Source organism: Mustela lutreola, chromosome 7 (assembly GCF_030435805.1).
Source record: "Mustela lutreola isolate mMusLut2 chromosome 7, mMusLut2.pri, whole genome shotgun sequence".
NCBI classification, from domain to species: domain Eukaryota; kingdom Metazoa; phylum Chordata; class Mammalia; order Carnivora; family Mustelidae; genus Mustela; species Mustela lutreola.
This window is the reverse complement of record NC_081296.1, coordinates 125,118,677-125,146,010: the sequence shown is the minus strand read 5'-3', so window position 1 is coordinate 125,146,010 and position 27,334 is coordinate 125,118,677. Positions and strand designations below refer to the sequence as shown.

General features: G+C 42.2%; 1 protein-coding gene across 2 annotated transcripts in view; it reads right to left on the bottom strand.

Annotated features, from left to right (window-relative positions):
- Positions 1-21,513: 21,513 nt before the first annotated feature.
- Positions 21,514-27,334, bottom strand: part of EFCAB11 (EF-hand calcium binding domain 11) — a 141,183-nt gene continuing 135,362 nt past the window's right edge. The window contains exons 6-7 of one of the 2 annotated variants that reach the window (XM_059182528.1): positions 21,839-21,884; positions 21,514-21,728 (exon numbers count right to left, since the gene is read on the bottom strand). In XM_059182528.1, coding sequence (XP_059038511.1) covers positions 21,690-21,728; positions 21,839-21,884 — 85 coding nt within the window. In that variant the 3' untranslated portion in view covers positions 21,514-21,689. The remainder of the gene's footprint in view (positions 21,729-21,838; positions 21,885-27,334) is intronic. The other variant, XM_059182529.1, reaches the window with a different exon arrangement.

Sequence of the window (27,334 nt, the reverse complement as noted above, 5' to 3'; positions counted from 1 at the left end):
AACTCTTACCCTAGACTTCCCAATTATGGGAGCAAACACATTCCCCGTCTTCAGTGGATTTGCGTTGGCTTTAATCATCTACAACCTGAGTGACTAATACGCTCACTCAAAACTCCTTAAGAAAAAAACAAAACAAAAACCGGTGCTTAAAGTTAAGGATTCTCTGGACCACGGAATCTTTTCGTCTTATGTTCTGCTTTTGTCCTTGTGTGGTTGAAGCTGGATCGCCTCCACGCCTGGGTCCCAGCTAGTGGGAAGAGGGCAAACACCTATGGAGGAGGGCACAGTCAGTGTCCGGACGTCCCCTCTGGAGCCAGCATTGCAGGCTCGGCCCTCGCAGTCTTGTGACATGGCCACCTCTCCCTTCTGGGGAAGCTGGGACATGTAGTCCGCCTGGATAGCTGCGTGTCCAACCATGACTCTCCTTCAGAACGAAAGAACAGATGTTGCTGCACGACCAGGGGTCTAAGGCAGCACCCCAGGCATCTGTAGATTGAGACAGTTTCCCAGCTCCACTTTAAGGGCGAGCAAGGTTGCAACCCTGCTCATGAAAAGTGCCAATGAGCAGAACTCCACGTGGGCTCCCCGGGAGGCTGGGCACCGTGTCAGTTTAGCAAAGTGGGAGCCACCTTCTCTCGAGTTCCCTTCCCTGCGTGGCTCCAAGTCAGGGCTGGCCACGGGGGAAATCAGCGCGGGACTCTAGTGCCCCCTCTGTAGAGAAGCTGCAGTCCCTAGGCTTGGAAGGCGGCCCCAGGGCACCATGCGTTGTGGCGGGCATTGCCTGTCTGCACCAGGCAATCCTTGCTTACCTGCTGGCTCGCCAGGCCTCCAGCCCCCTCTCCTGCTTCAGCTTCCCCCAGTCCTCCCCCAGGTGCAAGTGTAACTCCACCGCCAAGGGCCCAGCCCGCTCCTTCCGCAGGTCACGCGCCCCGCCCCCCCGGCCCCGGAAGTTAGTGGCCTGGGGAGACAAACATGGCCTCCTCCCTGCCCTGCAGTTCCCGGCCTTCCTCTACTTTAATTTCAGGGTTTCTCAACCTCAGCACTATTGCTCGTTTGATAATTCTAGAGAATTCTTCGTGGTATGGAGCTGTGCTGCACATTGTAGGATGTTTCGCAGGATCCCTGGATACCGGTAGCAAACTTTACCCCAGTGGTGACAAAGCCAGACTGTCTCCAGACATTGTCCAAGTCTTCTGAAGGTGAGGTGGGGAACCACACGTCTTCACAACCAGCTCTTCTTTCCAATGGCTGGCCTTGTTGACCCACGCCTTCACACGCAGAGACCCGCACAGGCTTGCTTACACCTCTCCACCAGTTCCCATAGTCACAGAAGTTCTGACCCTATAATCAATGCCTTGCCCCATGTTCCTCATATGTGCTCTGCTCGGGGCTGCGTGATGACTTGTGGGCCTGAGACATTGGACCTTCATGGACCCCTTCCTCCATTAAGAAAAAAATTAAAATTGCTGTTTTAAGGCTCTTTTAGTAGAAAACAAATATCTGGGCTGGATTCGTTATTATAGATTCATTATTACACTAATTTTAGTTACAATGAAAGCTTTTGTGGGCCCTACACATATCAATCCTGAGCCCTAGGCATCATGTGTCCAACAGAGAAGGGGGCCTGAGGTCTGCTTTTTCCTTTGAACCCTGACTGACAGGTGCACTCCCTTCACACAATTACCTTCTTTGTAATCAGAGCAAAAACAGGGGCAGCAATGATTGGCTTCGTTAGGGACCAACCTGGGTTTAGGGAAGTAACTCCAAGTCCCTGATGCCCCACTTGACGGTGGCCGAGCACACTGCGGGGAGAGAGACCTTCGCTGAGTCTGACTGTGAGCTGATTCGCTGGGTCAGTAGGAATGATAGTTGTAATTTAGGGCATTCCAGGGAAAGAGAAGTGTGAAATAAAACTCCCTTTTAAAAACACATCAAAGAAAACAAGTGTGTCTCAAGGGGAAATTGCAGACATGTGTTTTCCATGTATTTTCCATTCGATTGGTAATAATTGGATATAAATCATCAAGTGGAATCAGATGTACCAGACCCAGGGTCCTTGTCCCTACCCGGTGACGGCTGTTTCTGATTAGCTTTGGACCCCGCCGCCCTGATGAACAATGGGCGCCTCTCGGGGTCTGTGGGGGACGGGAAAGTAAGCCATCGGGCATCTTGCCTATTATTCCCACGCTTTCCTCAAGCTGTAAATCCATCAAATATGAGAGGGAGGAATATAAATTGTGCAGAGTAGGAGGAAGTGGGGGATGCTGTTTTATTCCACACTTCCCTCAGCAAGTTTTTCCACAAACGTTCAATATTCACTTCAGGATTAAAACACCTGCATTATGCCAGATGTTTCGTAGATGGGTACCTCTGTGGATGGCAGGAGGCTTGTATGAAAACACCCAATTCTTCCTGTAGCAGGAACTCTGCTTTTTTTCCACCGAAATATCAGGAAACCATTTTGAGTTGAACAACCAAACTAAAGGCGGTGGAGTTTAAGATAAATGTTATGAAAATTGCATAAAACATTATATCAAAACCCTTGGCAGTGTCGAAAAGCAAGATTTCTGAATCCAATGAGTAGCTGAAGAAGAAAATTCAATTCCATTTTTTCAGTTTGTCTGCCAATTTTATAGCACGTCATTTAAAATGGAATCTCTAAAGAATCAATTCAAATTAGCTTTACAGTTTTCCCCAAAGAATCTGCTTTAAAATAAATTGAATTGGAGCATGTGACATAATAAGTGAGCATAAAATTCATGTTAACTAGTCCGAAGGAAAAACTTCTCAGAAGGAAACAAATAATCTCACATGACTGAGCTAAAAATAGTCTTTAGATTGTCAGTTTCAAAATTGAACAAAAATAGGGGGAGTTGTTATAATAATGATATGGAGCATTTCCCCCTAATGAAATGGCCTTGAATTTTGTAATAAATTACAAAAAGAGAATCCTTTGGGCAAAAAAGAAGATACGAGACACGAGTTGCTTTCATAAATAGAGTGACACCAATGAAAATACCTTTACAGCTCAGACCAAGTAGCCTTTGTTTTTCCCTGGGGTGCCTTCACCATTGAAGACCCCACAGAGGGGGTAAGCAAGAGTTACGGTGAGGGTGATTTGTTAATAGTCTGCTGCCCTCTGTCCAGAAAACAGCTCTTGCTTCTGTATTTACTTTATTTTGATCAGGTCTATCTATCGTGAATATCTATTTAAAATCTCTTTGTAAAAAAGTTTCTTAGGACTCAAGCTTCTCAAGGACGGGGACATTTTCTTATTTGACTTGGTAACCACCTCATACCCCTCCCAGTGCCTGACACAGAAGAGGAATCCCATAAATGTTTAAAGGGGAGGCCACAAGAATGAATTAATGATTCAGTTGATTGTTTAAGTCAGATTCAACTTAGTTTTTTTTTTTTTAATTTTATCTTTGAAAAAAATTCACAGGGAAGTTGGGAAATGGGCAGTCAGTTTAATTAAGAAGGGGACAGTGGGTTGTGGTGATTTGTTTCCCCTTCTATTGGAGTCCAGAAACAAATCATGTATTTTATTGCTAAAGAAAGCTTAATGGGGATTCCTGGAGGCCCTGACTGAAAGTGAGCATAGAGGAGAAATCTACCTTCATGGAACCCAATATATTGGAAGTTGGCTAAGTCTTGAAGAATGAGCCAGCCCATCTTTTCAAGATAACGATTTATGTTTCCTTGCTTTTCTACTGTGCTCATTCAGCATAGTTTAATAAGGATTGTGTCTTATTTTTTTCTCACCTTACTTATTCCTCAATCCACCTGCTCGTTGGTCCATCCACTTATCTGATCATCTGTCCATCAAATACTTAGGGATTCAGTGATGAAAAATAATCATAGCTAATGCTCGAGTGCTTATTATATGTCAAGCATTGTTATAAACACTTCTTGCTAATGAACTCATTTAATCATGCCAACAATTCTATGAAGTATGTGCTGTCGTAATCCACACTTTGTATACAAACCAATTGCGGTGAAGCAATATTAAAGACCTTGCCCAAATTCACACTGGTAGGACACAGGAAAATCAAGATTCGGACCCAATGAGTCAGGTTCTAGTCAAACTAGACACTGGTCTGCTGTACTAATAACACAGATAGTGCCTTGGCCTTCACAGGCTTTCCATTCTAGTGGTAGAAATAGAATTTAAACAGGTAGCTGTGTAATTTTCACTGTAACGATTGCTCTGAAGGTGAAGTACAGGTGTTATAAGTGTGTGTGAAAGGGATATGTGGCCGGGCGCCTGGGTGGCTCAGTGGGTTAAGCCGCTGCCTTCGGCTCAGATCATGATCTCAGGGTCCTGGGATCGAGGCCCGCATCGGGCTCTCTGCTCAGCGGGGAGCCTGCTTCCCTCTCTCTCTCTCTGCCTGCCTCTCTGTCTACTTGTGATCTCTCTCTGTCAAGTAAATAAATAAAATCTTTAAAAAAAAAAAAAAAAAAAAAAAGAAAGGGATATGTGGCCTATTCTGAGCAACTCAGTACTGAGGAAGTTGGCCCTTAGGTTGAGATGCAAAGGGGTTGGGTGGTGAAGTTTAAGTGGGAAAGAGTGTTCCAAACAGAACAACGTGCATCTGTGTTAAGGCATAGAAAGTGGCCAAGGGGTCTTTGATGTCTACTGACGTCAGTCTGATCCAAACTCAACTTGAACATGGTCCCTTCTCCCGGTGTTCCTGATCCCATTGACTCGTACTTTGTTTACCCAGTTATGGGAGTCAGAAATGCAGGAGGTGACCTGTCATCTTCTCCCTCATCTGGTGTCCAACGGACCTAAGCGGTCACTAATTCCTGTCACCCAGTGCCTCACCATATTTAACCCATTGTCCCTCATTCCTATTGCAAACTTATTTCTTTCTGCTCCTACCCTGGTTCCTGAATCCAGCCACTTCCCTTTGTGCTTGGATACCTACAGCGTTCTCCTATATCCAGTGTCTGTCTGAAGGCACTCCAGAACCCCACATATCTGTTCTCCACACTGCAGCCAGACTGATATTTCCAAAGGACAAATCTAGTCATGCCACTTCTGTCCTCACTTAGAAACCTTCGGTGGTCTCCCACTGCTCTTAGGAAACAGATGAAAGTCCCTGCATGGCCTGGCACCATCCTAGGCACCATGCTCTACCTCATGGCTCCTTAGCCACCTTAGTCTGCCTCCCTTTGGTCTCTGCTGCTGCCCACGCTCTCTCTTTGGAGGGCTTTGGCTCCCTCTTCCTGGAATGCCCTCTTCTCCTCTTCTGGTAGTTAGCTCCTAGTCATCCCTGAGATCCCCACCTAATCCTCAGCAAGCTCACCTTACATCCCTGCTTGGGTATCTGACCTGTCTCTCTCAGTATCTCCGTATGTACCAGGTACCTCTCTGTTATGGCTGAATTGTGTCCCCCCAAATTCCTATGTTGAAGCTCTAACACCCCAATACCTCAGAATGTGGCTATATTTGGAGAAAGGGCCTTTAAAAAGGTAATTGAGCTAAAATGAGACCATTAGGGTGGCCCTAATCCAATTGGAAATAAGAAAGGGAAATTTGGGCAAAGACACACACACACACACACACACACACACAAAGGAAAGGTAAGGACATGGAGAAAAGGTGGCCATTTGCAAGCCAAGGAGAGTGGCCTCGGATGAGACTAAATCTGCTGATTCTGTGGTCTTGGACTTCCAGTTTCCAGAACTGTGAGAAAATAAGTGTCTGTCGTTGAGGCCACCGGTCTGTGGTATTTTGTCATGGCCGCGCGAGCACACTACCATGGCTGCATTCACAGCATCTGTCGTAGTTGCAGCTGACCCTTCGTTGCATTATGTGATGGCTGTCTGTCTGATGAGAACTCGGGCTCCAGAAGGACTGGAACTGGGTCTGGTTTTGCTCATCACCTCGTAATCACCAGAGCCTGGCACAGTGCGGGGCATGCCATAGTGCTCAATAACTTGCTGAATGAATGAGGGAATGTAAAAACTCATGAGTGAATGCATGAACACACACACATGAAGTAACAGTCATTACACAGTGGTTTTACCTCTGGGAAGATTCGCTTTGGGCCCAGGGCACATCCAGAAGCAAGGGCACCTTGGATTGGTTAATATAGGTATTAACATGCATTAATGTAATTTCACCAGCTACAGTGAATTCCTGGAATTTCAGGTTTTTAGTCCCTTGGAGAGAAACTGTTCAATGAAATTTAATCTCATGGATTTTATTTTTAAAGAGGCAAATATCTCTCTCTCTAGAGTAAAAAAAGATAATTCTAAGAGACATAAATCCAACCTCCTTGCAACGGGAAGAAAATATCTTGTTTCCATCAAACCACGTTGACGAATGGCATGCTGGATTTCAGCTTGGAAGGTGTCCTTGCTGGTTTCCACCAGGGCAATGACACTGTGAGAGCACTGTGGAGTTGCTGCATGGGAGGGAGGGCCCGACACACGTGAGAATTTCTGTCGAAGTCTTCCGAAGAATCCTCTTTTCCGAGAAACTCATTATTCACTTAATTATTCATTCTGTTTATTTACTGTATAGTTATTACACATAAATATGGTGCAAATCCCCAGAATCCTCAAACACCAGATGCCAGTTTCCCTCTGCAGTCCCAAAAGACGTAGCCAAGCCATCACTGTGAGAATTAAAACAACAACAACTAAAACCCAATTAAAATTGTGCCAGCATGTTCATTTCCAAAAGAAAAATCCTGCCAATGAATAAGCTTTTAGTCACTCCCCTGACTGTTTCTGTAAAGGAACAAACAAAAAAAACCCCTTAAAATGAAAACTGGCATATAATTAGTATTTGAATCACAGCTACGATGGGCTTTGTATCTGCACGGAAAGGGCATTGGCTAAGTCAACTTTATATCATCTCCCCCATTTTCAAAATCAAATGATTGAAGAAAATGGCACTTTGCTTTTCAGAATTTCCATATGTCTGGCAAAGCCCAGGGAGGGCGGTGGGAGAAGCCAAGATGGCGACAGGATTGTTGGGATCTTGGAATCTGTGGGTTACATGGTCTCTTCCTCCTGATGATCTGAGTTGGGTGAGACCAGGATGCATCCCACCTACCTGAGTATATGACTGGCATACTGAGGAGGTGAACATGGAGCCAGTACTCTTTGAACAAAGTCCAACACAGCACAGGTCACCAGCTAAGAGGAGAGGAGATCAGTCTCATGTGAGAAATGGCTGGGGGATATAGACAAAACCATAACAGCCAAGGGCAGGGCAAGGCTGACAGCTGGGTGGAGGATGTGGGTGGGTGTGTAGGGGGAGGAGAAGAGAAGGTGGGGGGTGTGTGTGTAATTTTGTATAGGTCACCAATCCTCTGGTGATGTTGGTCTGAGCACATGACTGGGACACCTCTAATACAAAGTCACAGTGTAACTGGAAGATCTCTCTGGACTTCTACTCCCATTCTAACAGAATAGTTGGCCTGAGGGTGTTGGTCACTGTGAGACCATGGTGACCTTTTCTTTTTTTTTTCAAGATTTTATTTATTTATTTGAGAGAGTGAGAGACAGAGCACGAGAAGGGGGAGGGTCAGTGGGAGAGATGGACTCCCTGCTGAGCAGGAGCCCTGACGAAATGCTCAATCCCAGGACCCTGAGATCATGACCCGAAACCGAAGGCAGATGCTTAATCCGAGATCATGACCCGAAACCGAAGGCAGATGCTTAATCCACTGAGCCACCCAGGCGCCCCTTGTGGTGACCTTTGAGATGCAGGCAAATGAGTCCATTACTGGACACACTTGAAGCTCCTCTGGTTGGGACAGAAGTCTGCGGTGCTTCCCCAGAGCTGCAACCTGACAGGACAAGTCTCCATTCTCAGTGTTCAGGTTATGAGGGTGGGCTCAAGCTTGTCCAGGTTCAAATCCCATGTCTGCCACTACTACTAAAGGCCATTCATTTCTCTATGCTTATTCCCCATCCTGAGAACAAAGATAATGCATCCTTCTTAAAGTCACCACAAGAATTAAATGTGGCAACGCATGCCAAGTGTTTTAGAACAGTGTTGGCCCATGGCAGGGATACAGGGAAACTTGGTTTTTACAATGAACGTTAGACTCAGTGCATGTGGCAGTTTAGCACGGCCCGGACTAAGCTTTGCAGTAGGCTTGTTTTTTCTCTTCTTTATTTCAAAGGCAGCTGACAGAACTGTTCATTTCACTCTTGAGTAACAAGAATATTCCTATTCCTGGCACCTCCGATTGAAATAAGTTCGGTGCCTCGTGGCCACTTTCGCTACCTGTCGCTAATACTTTCTAGTCATGTAACCTGATTTGGGGCCTTTTTGCTGAGAAAGCAAAAACATTTTCTAATCTATTTGACCACCACATCGTAAAGTATCAGGCCCACCAAAACACAAAGGTCTTCATTAATAATATATGGAGTGGGAACTCTGTATAATATTTCATTATTGCTTTCTTATTAACATAACATTAATAATCTGTTGCTGCTTTAAGAATTCATGGGCATGAAAGCCTGGTATATTAAGTTATGGCTCAAATTAGACATATTAAACAGTGACACCTGTGATATCATGAAAAAAATGTGGTAGAACTGAGAAAATCAATTTTAAATTAAAATAAAATCATTCTCTCGGTCCTATGCTTCAATTTTCAAAGCAGCCACTCTTCCAGATTAGCACTGACATAACCTCATTATCAGAGGTCCAAAGTTAAATGTGTGCACCTCAGCTCCTTCCTTCCTGACAGGCGTTTCAAGTCCAGTTGTTCTAGTTTCTCCTGGGTGGGTTGGGGGGGTGCAACGGAAGATGAGGAAACTGGAGCTGAGGGAGTGAGAGGTTACATGTATGGTTCCATGAGTTCATAGTCACACCATTATCCAAGCTGGGCACCAGGGACAGTAAAACTGGGCAGCATCTTCATAAAAGTCATAAAAACGTGGAACTGGACAATTCCTTAGAGACGAGCTAATCAACCATTTCCCAAGGTAAGATCCATGGAACATTGTCCTTTAAGATGGCTCTCTCTCAAAACACCACACACACACACACACACACACACACACAGTTCCATGGCCCATTAAATAAGTCTGAGAAACTTTTACATTCTACCTGTTTCTTGAGTGCCATAATGGGATGTTAGCATTTTAAAGTTTGGGGGACTCCTACCATAATAAGAATATCCATTTATCATCTTTGACCAAGTATTCCTAAGCTCCCAAGCTTGGCCATGGCGCTCTTTTCTTCACATAACACTTATTTATGTATAAATGGGCAATGAGGCACTTTATCTAAGCCAACCTTCCCATTGAAATTGATAAGAAAGAGGAAACTGAGGTCCAGGGAAAGTAGTTGACTTGCCAAAGAGCATACACACTGAGTGGAGAATAGAGTTCAGATCCTCCATTACTTAGCTCCAGATCACACTGCCTCTCAGAGAGATTTCCCTCTCATTCCTCAGTGTGCCCAATCCCATCATATACCAGGCATGGTGCCAGACCTTAAAGAATATTAAAAAAAAGTACATGGGGGGTGCCTTGGTGGCTCAGTGGGTTAAAGCCTCTGCCTTCGGCTCAGGTCATGATCCCAGGGTCCTGGGATCAAGCCCCGCATCCGGCTCTCTGCCAGCAGGGAGCCTGCTTCCTCCCCTCTCTCTCTGCCTGCCTCTCTGCCTACCTGTAATCTTTGTCAAATAAAATAAATAAAATCTTAAAAAAAAAAAAAAGTACATGGTCCTGGCTTCAGGAAGCTCATAATGCAAAGTCAGAGCAGATATGGAAATGTGCCAATCACACCACAACACAGACAGAACTCTAATACTACGGACCTTGAGAAGAGAATGTAAAAGTTTCTTACTGTAGGAAAGAGAAGTGTAATACAGGAGGTGTTGTCAGCATGGGGCCTTGAAGGGTGATCAGGAGTTAATCTCAGAATATTTCTCTCATACTCAATCACTTTCTAAGTTCTCACAATAGCTCTCTTATATGGGGTGATGTTTTCATGGGAAGATATCTTTGTTCACTGGAAAGTTAAAGGACTTAGAAGACAATTGTTTCAAGGATTGAAAATATTCAAAATAAATCCTCTGCCCATGATAGAATTAGTAAAAGCAATAAGGAAAACTAGAAAACCAAAAATATTTTTGAAAATGTAATAATTCATTTCTGACTACCATGCACCAAAGAAGAAATCACAACAATGAGCAGAAAGATAACAATAATGAAGATAAGACACATGAGAACTTGGGAGATGCGGCCAAAGCAGCAGTTTAGGACATTCATAGCTTACTTCATTATTTTCTAAAAAGATTTTATTTATTCATTTATTTGAGAAAGAGAGAGAACAAGTGGGGTGAGGGGCAGAGGGACAAGCAGACTCCCTGCTGGGCACGGAGCCTGATGAAGAGTTTGTTCCCAGGACCGAGATCATCGCCTCAACTGAAGTGAGATGCTTAACTGATAGCCACCCAGGCACCCCAGGACCTTCACAGCTTTAAATATAAGAAAAGAAAAAAAGCTGAAAATCAATGACCTCAGCCTCTCAAGTAGCTAGGGGAAAAAAGCAGAGTTGAAAGAAGAAAAAAAATAAGAAGAAGGGAAGAAATAATGAAACAGAAAATAAAGAAAATCAACAAGCCCAATAAAAGTGATGAATACCTACAAAGACCAGTCAAGATAAGACAACAATATATTGTTTTATAGGTGCAGTTAATGCTTAAGGAAATGTGAGAGAATTATAAAAGCCATCTGAAAGTGACAAATATTTGGACACTTGATACATACTAGAACAGTATGACCTGTATATGAGATGAAGGTTTAATGCTTTTTACAATTGCTCTGGTCTGAATATTTGTTACCCAACCCCCAAATTCACATGTTAAAATCCTAAGGTGTTGGTGTTAGAGAGTGGGATGTTTGGGAGGCAATTAAGTTATAAAGGCAGATACTTCATAAATGGGGTTAATGCTCAGGTAAGTTTACAGTGAGAAAATGAGCATCTGTAAGGAAGTAGGCTCTTACAGGTTCAGAATCTGCCAGTGCCATGATCTCAGACTTTCAGCTTCCAGAACTGAGACATAAAAGATTTTTGTCCATTAACCACCCAGTATATGGTATTCTTGTTATAGCAGCTTGAACAGACGAAGACACCATTTTAAATTTAATGAGTGAAGTATCAACCTTTACAACCAAACTTGTCTCCACCCACGATATGGCTTCCATGCTGGCTTCCATGGCTATGATGCAGGACCAAGCTGAGGCCAAGCTGCCAGGAGTTCAAGGAACATGATAGAGAGTTAGCCACAACATGCTAGTGTGCTCCATCCATTAACAGGCTGCCCCCCCCCACCAGCTTTATTGAGATATAATTGACGTATAATGTCGTGTAAGGTTAAGGTGCACAATGTGATGACTTGATACACTTATATATTGTGAAATGATTACCACCACATAATTATCCCCTGACATAATTATCTTTAAAAAAAAAAATTGTGGTATGAACACTTGAAATCTACTTTATTAGGAACTTTCAAATATGTAATAAAGTATTGTTATCTATAGTCACCATGCTGTTTATTTGATCTCCAGAACTAATTTGCCTTATAACTAGAAATTTGTACCCTTGGACCAATACTTCCCTGTTTTCCCCAGTCCTGCAACCACCATTCTATTTTCTGTTTCAGTGAATTTGTTTTTTTTTAGATTCCATGTGTTACTGAAATCACACAGTATTTGTCTTCTCTAACTTATTTTACTTAACATAATGCCCTCAAGGTCCACCCTTGTTGCAAATGGCAGTACTTCTTCTTTTCTTTTTTTTAAAAATCATTGAATAATATTCCATTACACACACACACACACACACACACACACACACACACACACAAAACCACTACATCTTCTTTACCCATTAATCCATCAATGGGCACTGAAGTTTCCATGTGTTCATGTGCTGGCTATATTAACAGGTCTTTTGAGACACAGGGAGAATCTAGGAGCCATACCTTGGGGGTGGATGGCACCTTATAACTTTCTCAGTGTTATGAGGAATTATGAAGTTCAAAAGAAGAATAAAGGGATATCTTTTCAATAGGTCCAAAGCTAAGGGATTTCTTTCCTTGAAATGTATATTGAAAGTAATATAATAGGGCAGCTGGGTACTTTTTTCTTAGTTTTTTGAAGGTTCTCCAAATGCAATTCAAAAGCAGGTACTTTAAACGATATGAGGTCTCTCCTTTGTCAGAAACCAACCCAAATCATATAAGAGGCTGTGAATATACTTCCCCATGGCAAAGGCTTGACCCTTGAGTGTTCAAAGAGTCTTATAAAAGTGCCATAAAGTGGTGGTCTTCAAAGTTTTTTGCTAAAGTATCCCATAACATTATATTGAAAAGCTATGTATCCCTTTGCATATTTTTAATTGACATCTACAGTTTGGTTAGAAATTTAAATAGTAGCATGGGATATAGCTCCACCATAGTAAAAGTGTAATATGAAAAACTTTAAATAAACTTTTAATTTTAGAACAGCTTTAGATTGATAGAAATATTGTGAAATAGTACAAAGTGCCCATATATCTCAAATCCAGTGTAACCTATTATTAAAATCTTTTATTAGTATGGTACCTTTGTTATAGTGAAGGAATCAATATTGGTACAATATTATTAACTAAAGTTCTTACTTTATTCAGATTCCCTGAATTTTTATCTAATGTCTTTTTCCTATGTCAGGATCCCATCCTGGCTATCACAATATATTTGGTTGTCGTGTCTCTTTAGGCATGACATGTCTCCTTGGCTATGACAGTTTCTCAGACATTCCTTGTTTTTGCTGACCTTGAGATTTTTGAGGAGTATTAGGCATTTTGTAGAATGTTTCTGAACTGAGATGTGTCCAATGTTTTCCTCACGATTAGGCTGGGGTTGTGGGATTTGGGGAGAAAATTCAGAGAGGTAAAGTGTCGTTTTCATCACCTACATAAGGGTTCACAGCATCAACATGATTTTATTTTATTTTATTTTTAAAGATTTTATTTATTTATTTGTCAGAGAGTGAGGGAGCGAGAGCGAGCACAGGCAGACAGAGTGGCAGGCAGAGTCAGAGGGAGAAGCAGGCTCCCTGCAGAGCAAGGAGCCCGATGTGGGACTCGATCCCATGATGCTGGGATGATGACCTGAACTGAAGGCAGCTGCTTAACCAACTGAGCCACTCAGGCATCCCTCAACATGATTTTCTATTGTTAATATTGACCTTGATCACCTGGCTGAGGTAGGGATTGTCAGGTTTTTCCACTGTTACTCTGTGCCCCACCCCCTGCTTCCGCACCGTACTCTTTGGGTGAGAGTCATTATATTCAGTCCACAATTAAGAAATGGAGAGTTGTGCTTGCTCTTTGAGGGCAAAGAACTGACATAAATTACTTGGAATTCTTCTGCACAGGAGATTTGTCTCTACTCTTCCCTTTATTTCTTTATTCAATCATTTATTTGAATCAGTATGGACTCACGGATATTTATTTTACTTTGTGTTACAACCCAATACTACTTTATCAATTTTGTTGATTATTCCAACTTTGGCCATTGGGCACTCTTTCTTTTGGTTTCTATGTTCCTTTGTCATATTCTCTGTCACAAAGGGGGTCTTGTTTGGTTTTTGTTTTTGTTTGCTTTTTTTGTTTTGTTTGCTATCTTACTTTCTAGCACTGTAAGATGCTCCAGGCTTATCTTGTATTTTTTGCCACACTAAAACCCACATATATTTAACCCACACCCAGCAAAAAACTTGATAATCACTAATCTTAATCAAAATTATAGTTTTGCCTTTTCCAGAATGTCACATTGGTACAATTTTTTACACTTTTTCACATTAGCTTCATTACTTAATACACACATTAAGACTCACTATCAAGCCACTTTTGTGGCTGGATAATAATTCCATTGCATGACTATACCACATTTTGTTTATCCATTCACTTCCTGAAGGACATCTTGGTAGCTTCTAGTTTTTGGTGATTATGAAGAAAGCTGATATAAACATTCATATGCAAGTTTTTATGTGGAGAGAAGTTTTCAAGTCAGTTGAGTAAATATGTAGGAGTATGATTGCTGGATCATATGGTAAGACTATACTTAGCTTTGTAAGAAACTGTCAAACTGTCTTCCAAAGTGGCTGTACCATTTTGCATTCCCACTAGCAATAAATGAGAGTAAATATCTCTAAACTGAAACTAAGAGAGGTGGGAAGAGGAGGAAGACAAGGAAGAGGAGGTGGCGGCAGTGGTGGGGGAAAGAACAGAGACTGAGAGACATTTCAGATAATATCCTCATTATAACATATGTATAATTGGAGTCTGACAGGACATTCTCTTCAAGAATGTGGCAAAAGATATATTTGAAGAGATAATGGCCAAGAAGTTTCTATATTTAATGGAAGACAAAAAGTATCCTGGAATTTTGGTTTTTATTTGTAGTAGGGGGAGAAACTGTTAATGTAAGTTTTGTATATTGGCCAAAAAAAGCAGGTCCAATCAGATCTAGGATGGCCCATTGCATTTAATTCTATTTGTAAATATGAAAGGGATAGTAAAAACAAAAGAAGAAAGAAGGGAAAGAAAAAGGGGGAAGAGACAGAAATAAACAAGTTTCATCCCATGAGCAGTCTAATACAGATAGCAGTAGGGAAGGCTTGATGAAGAAATGGACTCAAGGGGCACCTGGGTGTCTCAGTCAGTTAAGTATCTGCCTTCTGGGTCAGGTCATGATCCAAGAGTCCCAGGGTCAAGTCTCAAGCCAGAATGAGTCCCACATCAGTTTCTCTGCTCAGCAGGGAGTCTGCTCCTCTCTCTCCCTCTGCTTCTCCCCCTGCTCATGCCCTCTCTCTTGCGCTCTCTCTCAAATAAATAAATAAAATCTTAAAAAGAAAAGAAATGGACTCTAGCACTATCACTGCCATGTTTGGCCTTAGGAACATCATTTAAAAGTGAGGTCAGCTTCTTTCTTTAAATTGAAGATGACCAAACCTGGATTCTACTTTACAATGACGGTTATGATAATACTTGTGATGTATTTCTAGATCCTTGGTCAATTTTTTTCTATAAATCAAAAATTTATTGAAATTATTCTTCCTAAAGTCACACACTATAGCAAACTTAACTGTTTTTTTCCTCCTCTTTTTTTTTTTCAAGGATCAGTAAACCATAAAATAGGGAGTATATTTGGATTTCAGTTTACACTTTCATGTAAATTAATCTGCATTTTCTGTGAAGTTACAGTAATGTTCTTTTTGATTCACATTTCCGAGTATTTTATCAATTTAGTAATCTAAGAAATTTAGATTGAGCACTTAATATTTTATCATGTTCAACTGCTTCATGTTAAATTGCTTAAAGCCACTTTTCAATCCATGGGACCAAGCTGATTTAAATTGGTTGTATATGAAAGGTCACTTTGTGAACAGCTACTCCGATGCCATTAAATTTCAATTCATGTGTTATTTTAAATAATTCTGTAGTTCTAAACAGATTCCTCAAAAGTCACAAGAAAAAGGAAAGTAACCTATGGTTTGTTTTCATTAATCCTAAATTATACTTCTGTGAGTGAAGTGTGAACACAAAACAATATGATTGGTGAAACACACTGTTCAGAATGTGTGCAACACAGATAAGTGTTATGAAAATGCACATTTATTTTAAAAATGCTTCCATTGTTTAGAGCATTTCTAGAACTCTTCTTTGACAATTATCTTTAGAGCCCACACCACACTTTTTTTTAATTTAAATTAAATTAGCCAACATATAGTACATCACTGTTTTTGATATAATGTTCAATGATTCATTAGTTGCATATAATACCCAGTGCTCATCACATCATGTGCCCTCCTTAATGCCCACCACCCAGTTACCCCATCCCCCACCCGCCTCCTCTTCTGCAACCCTCAGTTTGTTTCCCAGAGTCAAGAGACTCTCATGGTTTGTCTCTCTCTCTAATTTTTTCCCATTCAGTTTTCCCTCTCTTCCCCTATGATCCACTGCACTATTTCTTATATTCCACGTATGAGTGAAGGCATTTGATATTGTCTTTCTCTGACTGATATATTTCACTTAGCATTAATCCCCTCCAGTTCCAACCATGTCAATGTAATGGTAGGTATTCATCCTTTCTGATCGCTGAGAAATATTCCATTGTATTTATGTACCACATCTTCTTTATCCATTCATCTGTTGAAGGATATCTCAACTTCCACAATTTGGCTATTGTGGACATTGCTGCTATGAACATTGAGGTGCAGGTGTCCCTTCTTTTCAGTACACCTGCAGCACACTTTAAAAGAGATTGTGTCTGGTGGCAAATCTTTGACTTGATTAATAACCCAATGGAATGTGGGTCTGATTAATTATCCAATGGAGTTTTGGTTAAGCCCAGTGATGTGTTAAGATGGGAATTAATATGTCTATTATGTGTTAGATGTTTGACTTGGGGTGGCCAATGAATCTGGATAAATTCATTTTGGGTCAAAAACAAAGTGTAATTATAGAATACGGACCAATGTTATGGATGATTTTTCCCACTGGAGGCAATGCAGCATGGCAGGAAGGTATCTGTATTTAGTAAGGCTGACAGGTTTGAATCATCATCCTAACACTCTCTACCCACCTCATCACTTGCCCTGAGTCAAGTCATTTAGACTCGGAGATTTGTTTCCTCATTTGTAAAAGAAGCTGACTAAAATTATCTCAATAAATTTTTAAGAATAAAATCTTTTTTTTAAAGATTTTATTTATTTATTTGACAGACAGAGATCACAAGTAGACAGAGAAGCAGGTAGAGAGATAGGAGGAAGCAGGCTCCCTGCTGAGCAGAGAGCCCGATGAGGGCTCGATCCCAGGACCCTGGGATGATGACCTGAGCCGAAGGCAGAGGCTTTAACCCACTGAGCCACCCAGGCGCCCCAAGAATAAAATCTCTAAAACTACAAAATACTTAGCATAATTAGGCCCCATTCCCTCTTCACAAGTGACAACTGTGAGGGGAAGATAGTCATTAGGATGAAGGTGGCCCAGTATTTTTTTCATGGAATTTTATTATTTATGGTTGCATTTTCCTATTTTCCTCAGATATTAATTCCAAGGTTATCTGTTACTTTCCTACTTGGGGCAAAGATCTGTTTGCCATTTTGGTGTTTTGGGCCTAAGGGACCATGTGCAGGTGTGAGTCACCTAGTTGTGGGATGGGACGAATAGGTGGTTGTGAAATATGAAGCTGAACATATAAGTTGAGACCAGATTATAGAGGGCTTTGAATGACATATTAAAGGATGAGACATTATCCGATAGAAAGGGGGGCTACTAAGAGCTTTGGAGCAGAGAAAAAATAAATTTTGTCTGTGCTCTGGGAAGATAATTGACATGCTAGACAAAATTTCCTGACAGCGGGATCTGTTTCTTACTTATCAGCACATCCTTTACTCTTCTTTATACCAATGAAAAGAAAAACGAATGGCTGGATGGGAGGATGGGAGTGGGAATCAGAACACAGCGGGGAGACCATGATGGGCTGGAAGAAAATGTCACAGAGTTACTGCAGACACAGTGACTGGCTGAGTGTCAGAGCGGAGGAAGATGGGGGAGACTTGAAAAGAACCCTGAGGCAGCTGGCTTGGATGACAGCTCAGGGTGGGTGGCCGGGTGGTTGCCATTAACAGAAATAGAAAACACAGAGTGAGAAAGCAATTTCGAAAATTAGAGGAAACAACAAGTCTGATTTTAGTTCAGTGAGTTTGGAATTGAGGTGGAAATGTCCAACAGGCAAATGAAAACCAGTCTGGGTTGAGCAGAGGTTAAGACTAACAATAAAGATTTGTTTGTGGAGTCATATCCATAAAGATGTTAACTGACATCTGGGGAGCAGAGGAAATGATCCGTAGAGAATGTTGATCAAGACTGGCCAACTATAGGGGCGCGTGGGTAGCTCAGTGGGTTAAGCCTCTACTTTTGGCTCAGGTCATGGTCTCAGGGTCTTGGGATCAAGCCGCATATCGGCCTCTCTGCTCAGCAGGGAGCCTGCTTCCTCCTCCCCCTCTGCCTGTCTCTCTGCCTACTTGCAATCACTCTGTGTCAAATAAATAAATAAAATCTTCAAAAAAAAAAAAAGAAGAAGAAGAAGAAGAAGACTGGCCAACTACAGGAGAATACTAATAATATGGGATGGCTGTAGGAGAGGAATCAGGAAAGGATAGTAGGAAAAATGGGCACAGAAATACCACGAGAGGGCAATATCATGGAGCCTAAAGGGAGAAGGGCCCAGAAGGGACAAGTGCAGTGAGGTCTGAGAGGCACTGGTAGGCTTGCCTGCAGGAGATCTGCGGTGAACTCTTTGAGAACTGTTGCCACAGGGGAAGACTGGAGTTGATTATAGTGATAGGTCAAGTAGAGGCTGGGACGTTGGAGACAGAAGGCCTTCCTCTTCCATCTTCAACTATCTCTTGCTAGTCTTTTTAGAAGACTCTTCTCTCTGCTGCCCCAGTAAATGTTGATGTTACCTAGGACTCTGTCCTTGGCTCTATGCTTGTAAGTTAGGGTTCTCTTGGTTTCAAATAACAGAAAGCAACTCCAGCTGGCTTGAGTAGAAAGATTTATTGGAAGGGTACATGGTTACCTCATAGGACCCAAAGGGTTATGACTGGGCTTTGCACACAAGCTTTAACGAGAAAGTAAGTAGCATAGGGTTTCTCCAGCTGCTTTCTTGTTCTCCTCTAGTTGTTTCATTTTCTGCTCTTGTTGCAAATCAGCTGCCTCAGTTTTCCAGGCCTTGTGGTGGAAAACATGTCTGCTGTTTCCTCCTGAGTCATAACTACCCACTCAGCCACTCAGAGGAGCACTGCTGTGTCTCACTCACTCTCATTCTTGATGTCCTCCAAGGGAAGGGATGGAGTTGATCAACTTGCATAGATGCCCATCCATTCAACTGAGGGCAGACTGACAAGGTCACACTCTACAGACAGTATCATGTGGCCTGGAGATGAGGGTAGGGACTGGGACCTGGAACTGAGAAGCTAAAAGGAAAACTCAGAGGATGAGGATTTGGATCATGCCTAGGGGAAGTGATAAGGAGGAGGAGGTAACACGAACAGTTTCTCACCTTCCCTTTCTTTTTGGTCTTCACTCTGAGAGCCTGGACCCTCCTAAGCAGCCAATCCTAGGTGTGTCCTCCATCCTAGACTAAGTGCACTCGCTTTTTATCAACTTCCACTCCCAGTACACTTGGGAGTGTCCAGTGGCCATGTCTATACCCTCTAGATGAACCAGAGTTGACTGATCCATAGGTCAACCAGAGCCTCTTTCTGGGTCTTTGGACTTGCAACTGGACAGATCATGGGCCAACTCCTTGTTCGAACCAAGAAAGGCTGATGGTGATTATGGCATAGAGGCAGGGTCTGGAGGTACTGGCACTGCTAGTTATCTTGAAACTCAGCTGCACCACTGCCTTCCTTATGTTAGACTCCATAAGCTAGCCTAGTATTTTCTAGTAAGTTCCCTCTGCATCTAAACTCATTAGGATAGATTTCTGTCATTGAGACTGAAAAAACCCTGGACTAATCCAGGGCCAAGGGAGTTGCCCGATAGCTATTCCCAGCCTGGCCTCTTGCCTCCCACGTCAACTGGAGAAAGTGAATCCTCTCTTTCTCTTGTCATGTTTCCTGGGAGAAACAAGTCCAAATAGTGACTGCAATTCAAGGTTTTGGTATCCTGGCAATTTCTGAAATACTGGCATTTTGTTGGTTACTTACTCTGATTTTTAAAAAATCTAAAATCCATATCACTTATATATTGAGATGAAGTTCTGATGAAAACACTTCCTGAACAAACTCTACCAAAGTCACAAAGGGCTTTCCATCAGCCGGAACAATTTGTACTAGAACACACAAGATACTCAAGGAACCTTGGATCCACTTTGCTTTTTAAAATAATATTTCATTTGTACTTCTCAATGATTTTTAGACTTTTCTTCATTTTTGATATTGTTTAGTTTGTTAGTTTTTGAAAAATAGTTTTTTTTTTTTAAAGATTTGATTTATCCATTGGACAGACAGAGATCTCAAGTAGGCAGAGAGGCAGGCAGAGAGAGAGGAAGGGAAGCAGGCTCCCCGCTGAGCAGAGAGCCGGACGCGGGGCTCAATCCCAGGAGCTTGGGATCATGACTTGAGCCGAAGGCAGAGGCTTCAACTCACTGAGCCACCCAGGCGCCCCTGAAAAAGTTTTTAAGGTCTTTTTATTTTGTAACAGTTTTAGATTTGCAGAAATAATGTAAAGGTAGTATTATTAACTAAAGTGCATTCTTTTTTTTTTTTTTTTTTTAAAGATTGTATTTGTTTATTTGACAGAGAAAGAGAGAGAGAGCACAAGCAGGGGTAGAAGCAGGCAGAGGGAGAAGCAGGCTACCCACTGAGAGGGGAGCCAGACCCTCAACCAACTGAGCCACCCAGGTGCCCCCTAAAGTCCATTCTTTATTAGTGTCTACCTAAGGTCCTTTTTTCTATTCTAAGAACATCAAATTATATGTTTTGTCTCCTGAGGTTCCTTTGATTTGTAACAGTTTAAGATCTTATTTTTAAGTTTATCTGCCAATAATTTGTGTTTGAATGATGCTTGTTTAATGTTTCTATTTTACAAATGCATATTTTTATTTGATCTTTAAATGTTTACTACTTCTAAAATTTGAATTAGATGTTTTCCTAATGTTAATGTTGTGATTCCTGAACCCTTAGAGATAAAACATTGGCACCGATACCGGCATTTATCTGAAATCAGTGCTGAGGGTCCCAGGTCACAGTTTCTGTTTGGGGACAGCATTACCAAACCCTACGTGCAGACGGGCAAAAGATGGAGAATGTGAACGCACACAGCTCAGGCTCTTGGTCCAGGTGCGGCCACTCACAACTAGGAAGTGTGCAGCAGAGGACAATTGGGTAGCCACACGAACCCCAGGCCCAAGCCATCCGAAAGCGTTCCCCAAATAAATCTTTTGCGCCCAGTATTCTTCTGTACTGTACACTGTTCTTCCTCTGTATCCAGCTGGAGAAGACTTAATCGTGCCAGCCCAATTTGTTTCTTTAAATTTTGTATAGCGAGTGCCCTAGGGCCATTTTTCAATGAAGAGAAATCTTAAGTCCTTGTTTTTCCAGTGCTTTTTTGTTCATCGCTTGGAATATCGTTAAGCACTCAGTACACACAGGTGCTATTATTTGTTCAAACAAAGTTGAACGCAAGAAGGAAACTGGTACCATTGGCAGGAAAAAGCAACTTCTCTCCAGACATTAGGAACCAATGAGAATCATGGAGCGAGCAGGTGGGGTGGGGAGGACTGGTGAGTGGAGTGCCCCAGCCGGCAGTGTGGGTGGGCATGGTGGACTGAGAGTGAAGAGGAGGTGTGGGGCCACCCCCAGTGGCAGAGCCAGCAGCAGCCTGGCTCAGGGCTACGAGCCCCAGTGGAAGACCATGTGGAATGACCTCCTCCAGGATTCTGCCATGCAAGTAATACCAGCATCTGAAAACCACGATGGAGAGTTTAATCAGAAGTATGCAGCATAGTTACATCACTAACGGAGTGGAGTTTGACGTTTAAATACACATTATGACCTATTTGTCTCCCCAGAGGTTGCCAAAAGCGGTTCACAATAGTTAGGCTTCATTTTGTCCATAGTTCATGGCATATTCAAAGTCTCTAAAGCTGACAAGACCATCTGAGTCTTGATCGACTTCCCTGGAAAATGAAACAAAAGTTATTTCGTTATTTACAGATTATTTTTTGTCTCACACATTAAGAGCGTTCCACAATCTTTATTTCTTTGCATGTTTATGAGAGGCACCTACTTGAAGGCAAACTTGAAGCCCATTTTTTTTCTTACATTGATAATGCCTACAGAGGGAAGGAAAGGAAAAGGTACTTACTAAAACCTACAAAAATAATATATTCCATACATTTAAAGAAATAAAGCCAAATGCAAGGGTTTTTAAAGAAAAGCAGAAATGGTTTTTCTAATCATCCTGCACATTCTTTCTGTGATATACTAACAAATATATATGCATCACACAGCAGAAATGTGGAATAAACCAACGAGAGATAAGAAAAGTGTTTGGGGAATAAATAGCAGTGACGGGGACAATGACTGACACCTACACTGTGCTGCCTTGACGTTCCTCATCTTATTGAATCTTGGCATGATGCTGGTAAGGGTCCACTTTACAGACAGAGACACTGATCTGGAAGCGGTCCATCAATTTCACAAGATCACACTGCTGGTAAGTAGCAGACGTGGAACACAGATCAAGACCACGACATTCCCAAACCAAAGCGTTCAAAGTACTCCACTGCAAGGCGGCCTCCCTACTTACACAGAACAGTCCAAGGAGAAGGGGTTGTATTGCAATTTCACGTGGCTAACTCTAGCTCCAGAAGTCTTCACTGGCTTCAGGTGTGGTGTTAAATCCTCACCTTCTGGTGCAGAGCGGTAAAGATGGGAGCCTCTGGCTGGTTGGCTGAGGCTGTGGGTGGCCTCAGTTGGGATGGCCCTATGTGTCCCTAGAACCACTGAGACAGGAGCATGGCTCCCTTGACAGGGCCAGAGAAATAGCACCCTCTCCACATGGGTAAGATAACACATGTCAGAAGGACAAAAATCACAGCATTAGAAACACATTTCAACCAGGATCAGGAAAAGTAACATTTATTTAAGAAGTGTGTTTGAGGGATGCCTGGGTGGCTCAGTTGGTTAAGCTGCTGCCTTCGGCTCAGGTCATGATCCCAGGGTCTTTGGATCGAGTCCCGCATTGGGCTCCTTGCTCAGCAGGCTCTCTCTCTCTGTCTCTGCCTGCTGCTCTACCTGCTTGTGTTCTCCCTGTCTCTCTCTAGCAAGTAAATAAATAAATAAATAAAATCTTAAAAGAAAATAAAGAAGTGTGTTTGAAAGAGTAACTGATGAGTAGTGGTCACAATTCCTCTTTGGGGGGCCTTCTAAAACAATACATTACATTCCTTATGTGGAGCTCCTGTGGTTGACGCAAATTATTTGTTGAAACAACAAATGGTATCAACCATGACACAGGGCTTTTTAAAGCAAAGACTGGCCCAAGTAACAGAGCCACTAATCACTGTAATAGTTTTAAAGCAGGCTTTTAAAATATTGAATTCTAAAATAAACTTTCTGAATATTTCATGCCAAAGTCTCTGAAGTCTATAATGGTTCTGGATAGTGATGATAATTTTTCATTCTTTTGAAGTACAGAAAATCCCTATTTCTCTGCCCCAGGGCAAAACCATGTTGCAGTGTGTTAGCGTAAAATGACTGCAGACTGCAGAGGCCATTATTCTTGCTACTGCTTTTGGTAAAATATACATGATGATTTCATGCTATAACAGGACCAAAAGCAGAATGTTAGATCTCTTCTAAGGGATTAGAAATAATCAGTATCACATGTTACTGACTATGGAAAATAAACCTTCCCTTTTATTAAATTAGATAATTGAAGATTCTTAATATTGCCTAAGTATTTTTCCCAAGGAATTGGATTAGATCAGTGGCCTTTTTTCTTTCCACTCTAAACTGGTATGGTTGAACTATAAATCCCAGAGGGTAGGTTAAGAGGATAACCTAGAAAAGTAATGTTTGGAATAAACTGCTTCTGATAATATTTTCTCAGTATGTTTGTTCACTTACTGAGATGCTGAATGTTTGTGGAAAAGGGAATCCCTTTTTCTCAGTAAATAACCTTCATTGTAATTGCATTCACTTATTTTTCTTGTTGTCTTTGCCAAAATTTCCCATCATAAAATGGGCATGGTATAACCAAGAATCATTAAAATGGAAACATTTATTCATAAGGTTCGTAGTGGCATTTTATTCACATAGTGAATGTGAACATTGTGTTTATATTTAGAATGAGACGTGGTAAAATACCTCCTATCTTCTGACTTTTCTTCCTCATTCTGTGTGTGTGTGTGTGTGAGAGAGAGAGAGAGAGACAGAGAGCAGGTCTGGTTGTCTCAAGGAGGGTAAAGAGGAAATTCACATTTCAGAGCTATAATTTTAAAAGCCGAAATATATTGTTTTTTCGAGGATGGAATTATCCTGAAGAAGGAAGGTTTCACAGCACCCACACTTGAATCGCCGCGTGATCGAAGAGCAGATGTGGCTGGCGGTTAGAAGCAGTGTGCGCGGAGATGAAGAAACGTCATTAGGTAGTGAGTTTCATCATTCCTGTTTACCGCATTCCCCCTTGGCAGGCGCTTGCTCTGGTTCTGGAAGGAGGGTGTGCTGTTTTGGTGTTACCAGCACTCACGGAGCACTAAAATACTCCACCACCTCTCACTCCAACTAGAAATGAATTCGGGGAGGATGAGAACTTTCTCTTGTTTCTGGCCGTGTCCCTACCTCTCAGCTCACTGCAGAAGACACATGTTTGCAGAGTACATCAATTTGTGGAATCAGTGGATCTGGAGAAACACCTGACAACATTAGGGAATATCCACAACCTTCCACGAAGGGTTGGGGGTCAAAGAAAGAGAGTACATCATCACTGCTTTTAGAGAGTCTGGAAACCAGCCAGAGAGAGAACGCGTGCTGATGAAGGCCCTCAGGAACCATCACTCAGGGACCCATAAGGAATAGTCAGTGGCGGTCTCCACGCCCAGTCGCATTTTGTAAACACAGACTAGGTACGAGAGAGACCAAAGCGCGAGATGAACTCTGGCAAACAAGGCTGCAGAGCAGAAGACGGATGGAAAGAACCGCTTGAGTGTCGGGCTGAATGACACAGAGGGAAATACAGAGCAGGAAACTGGAAACTGAGACAGAAGCTAGCCACATCTGAGTCTAACCTGCCCTGCAGCCAAAACCCGAGCATTCCCATTGGGCTAAGTAGCAGCTCTTCCACCAGACAAGTGGATATAGATACAGATGAGTATATGGGCATCTATTTCAGCACTGGCTTTTCAAAGGAGTGAACAAAGCTCCCACAGATGTACAAGAGGAAAAGAAATGCTATTTGTTAACAACAGCAACTGCTTTCTAGAAATACAGGTCCAGTTAAATTGAAGCTTCCTGGTTTGCTTGCTTTTGAGATGCAGAAGCAAGATGTGGGACTGATTTGTGGAGCAGACTCAGGAGAGCTCAGCTGCTCTGTGTAACTCAGCATGAACAATTTAGGATTCTCGGGTGCAAGGGGGATGACAAGCCAGATACGAGAAAGATGAGGAAGAATGGGCCACAGAGAGGCAGGAGATGGGGATCCTCCATGAAGGGACATGGCCCCTGGGAAAGTCTGTGAGGGTGCGGCGATCAGAAGTCCTTTACTCAACCGCTACGTTTACCGTGTGCTTCAAAGGTGTCTGTATTACTTGATAGAACCTCCTGTATCTTCACCAAGGAGTGCAAAAGGCAGGCTCTACTGCAGATGGTGTGTGTGTGTGTGTGTGTGTGTGTGTGTGTGTGTGAGTGTGTTGTGCGGGGGCTTCTGTGTTGACTTCGAAGCTGAAGACTGAGTTAGGAGATGGGTTCCATTTGAGCAGGTGCACAAGCCAGCAACAACTGTGGGGGATGGTTTGATGATCTATCAGCTGAATTAATGCAGAGGAAGGCGTGAGACTCACGGGCCTTCCAGATACTGTAAAAATGCTTCAGAAGTGCTTGAAAATCCTGCAGGGTGTGGAATGGGGCTCCCAGGCAACACTGAACTGTGACATACAGCAACACCCAGGCTGACACTGGGACACATTAAGAATTTCAGGCAAGACCAGACTCTGTCCACTTAGCTAGGTTCTGACAGTTTTCTGTTAAAATATAAACATTTTCTGACTCATCCTGTAAGTGGTTATAATTACTTTCATCAGCATGAGCTTTAGCATTTGTCTGTTACATCCTGACTTGTTAAGTGAGTTTCTGTTCTCTTCTTTTCGTGATGCTGTGTGGACTCCAACAGCCCGACTTAGATGGGCTGAGACCCAGAGGCTAGGTGGGTCCCACCCGGAAGGATCCAGGCTTTCACACTGAGAATCTCTCACTAAGGGAGGCCAAGAGTGTTGCTTTAATACATTGTGAAGAGAAACAGAGGGGGTTTTCAAATTTTAAATTATATAAATAGTGACTGTTTTTCACAAGTAGTGTTTCCTGTATGAAAATATTTACATAATAGCTATTTCTTGTAATCTTTAGAAAATAGCTATTTCTTGGAAAATAGTTTTTGTAAAGTAATTCAATTACTTTACATGGCCAGTTCTCCCAAGCCAGATTTCAGATTGGAGTATGTGCTTTTTCCCAAGATACTTAAAAAAAAAAAAAGGGAAAAGATTATTTAAAATTAAAAATGAAGAAAAGAAAGAGGCAATGGTTTAATCTATTACATTGAAACAATGGAATATTCTCTATCAAAATAATATAGAGAATATAAATGTGATGTTTTTAAGTGGAAACAAGAATATAAACTAGTATGTATTATAATTACAATCTTATAAACATCAATTTCATTTGGGCAGAATGTGGACGCGAATGTGAATGTGAAATGGTAAGTGGAAACTTCTCTTTGGGGTTATTTTGTCTTAGAGTATTTTAAAATATATATATATTTTAAACACACTTTTTTTTTTTTTTTAAGGTCTTATTTACTTGAGGGAGACAGAATGAGAGAGAGCGAGAGCATGAGAGCGGAGAGTGTCAGAGGAAGAAGCAGACTCCCTGTTGAACAGGGAGCCCAATGCAGGACTCAATCCCAGGATGCCAGGATCATAACCTAAGCCGAAGGCAGTCGCCTTATCAACTGAGCCACCCAGGCGCCCCAAGTATTTTTTAATATTATTGATATTTTTCAACTGAAGGAATATTTTCATTCAGTCCAGATTTTCTGAGAAGATGGCCTTATTTTACAATGTGTAAACCCTGGACAGCTAGAGCAGTGTTTGGTTGGCTAATCTTTACCGTAGGAGGCTGTCCCGGGCACCGCAGCCTCTCTGGGCTCTACCCTCCTGATGTCCGTGGCACCCTCCGTCCTTGCTCGCCAGCGATGACAGCCAAAACATCTCCAGATATGGCCAAGTGTCCGCGGAGGGACAAAATCGTCCGTAGTTCAAAACTACCAGGCTAGAGGAACCACAGCCGGAGGCAATTCTTTGGAACATTCCAGCTACATCTACACTTACTACAATAATTGCTCTAAGGACTTAAAAAAAAAAAAAAAACCAACAGATGATTTCAGGGGCAGCTGAGGCACACGTTTCTTGGATGGGTTATGCAGATAACTGTCCCAGTGCTCTGCCCTGCTCACACTAAGGCTCTGAATTGAGCCCAGAGAAGTCCGCACTCGAGAGGCAAGCTCTTG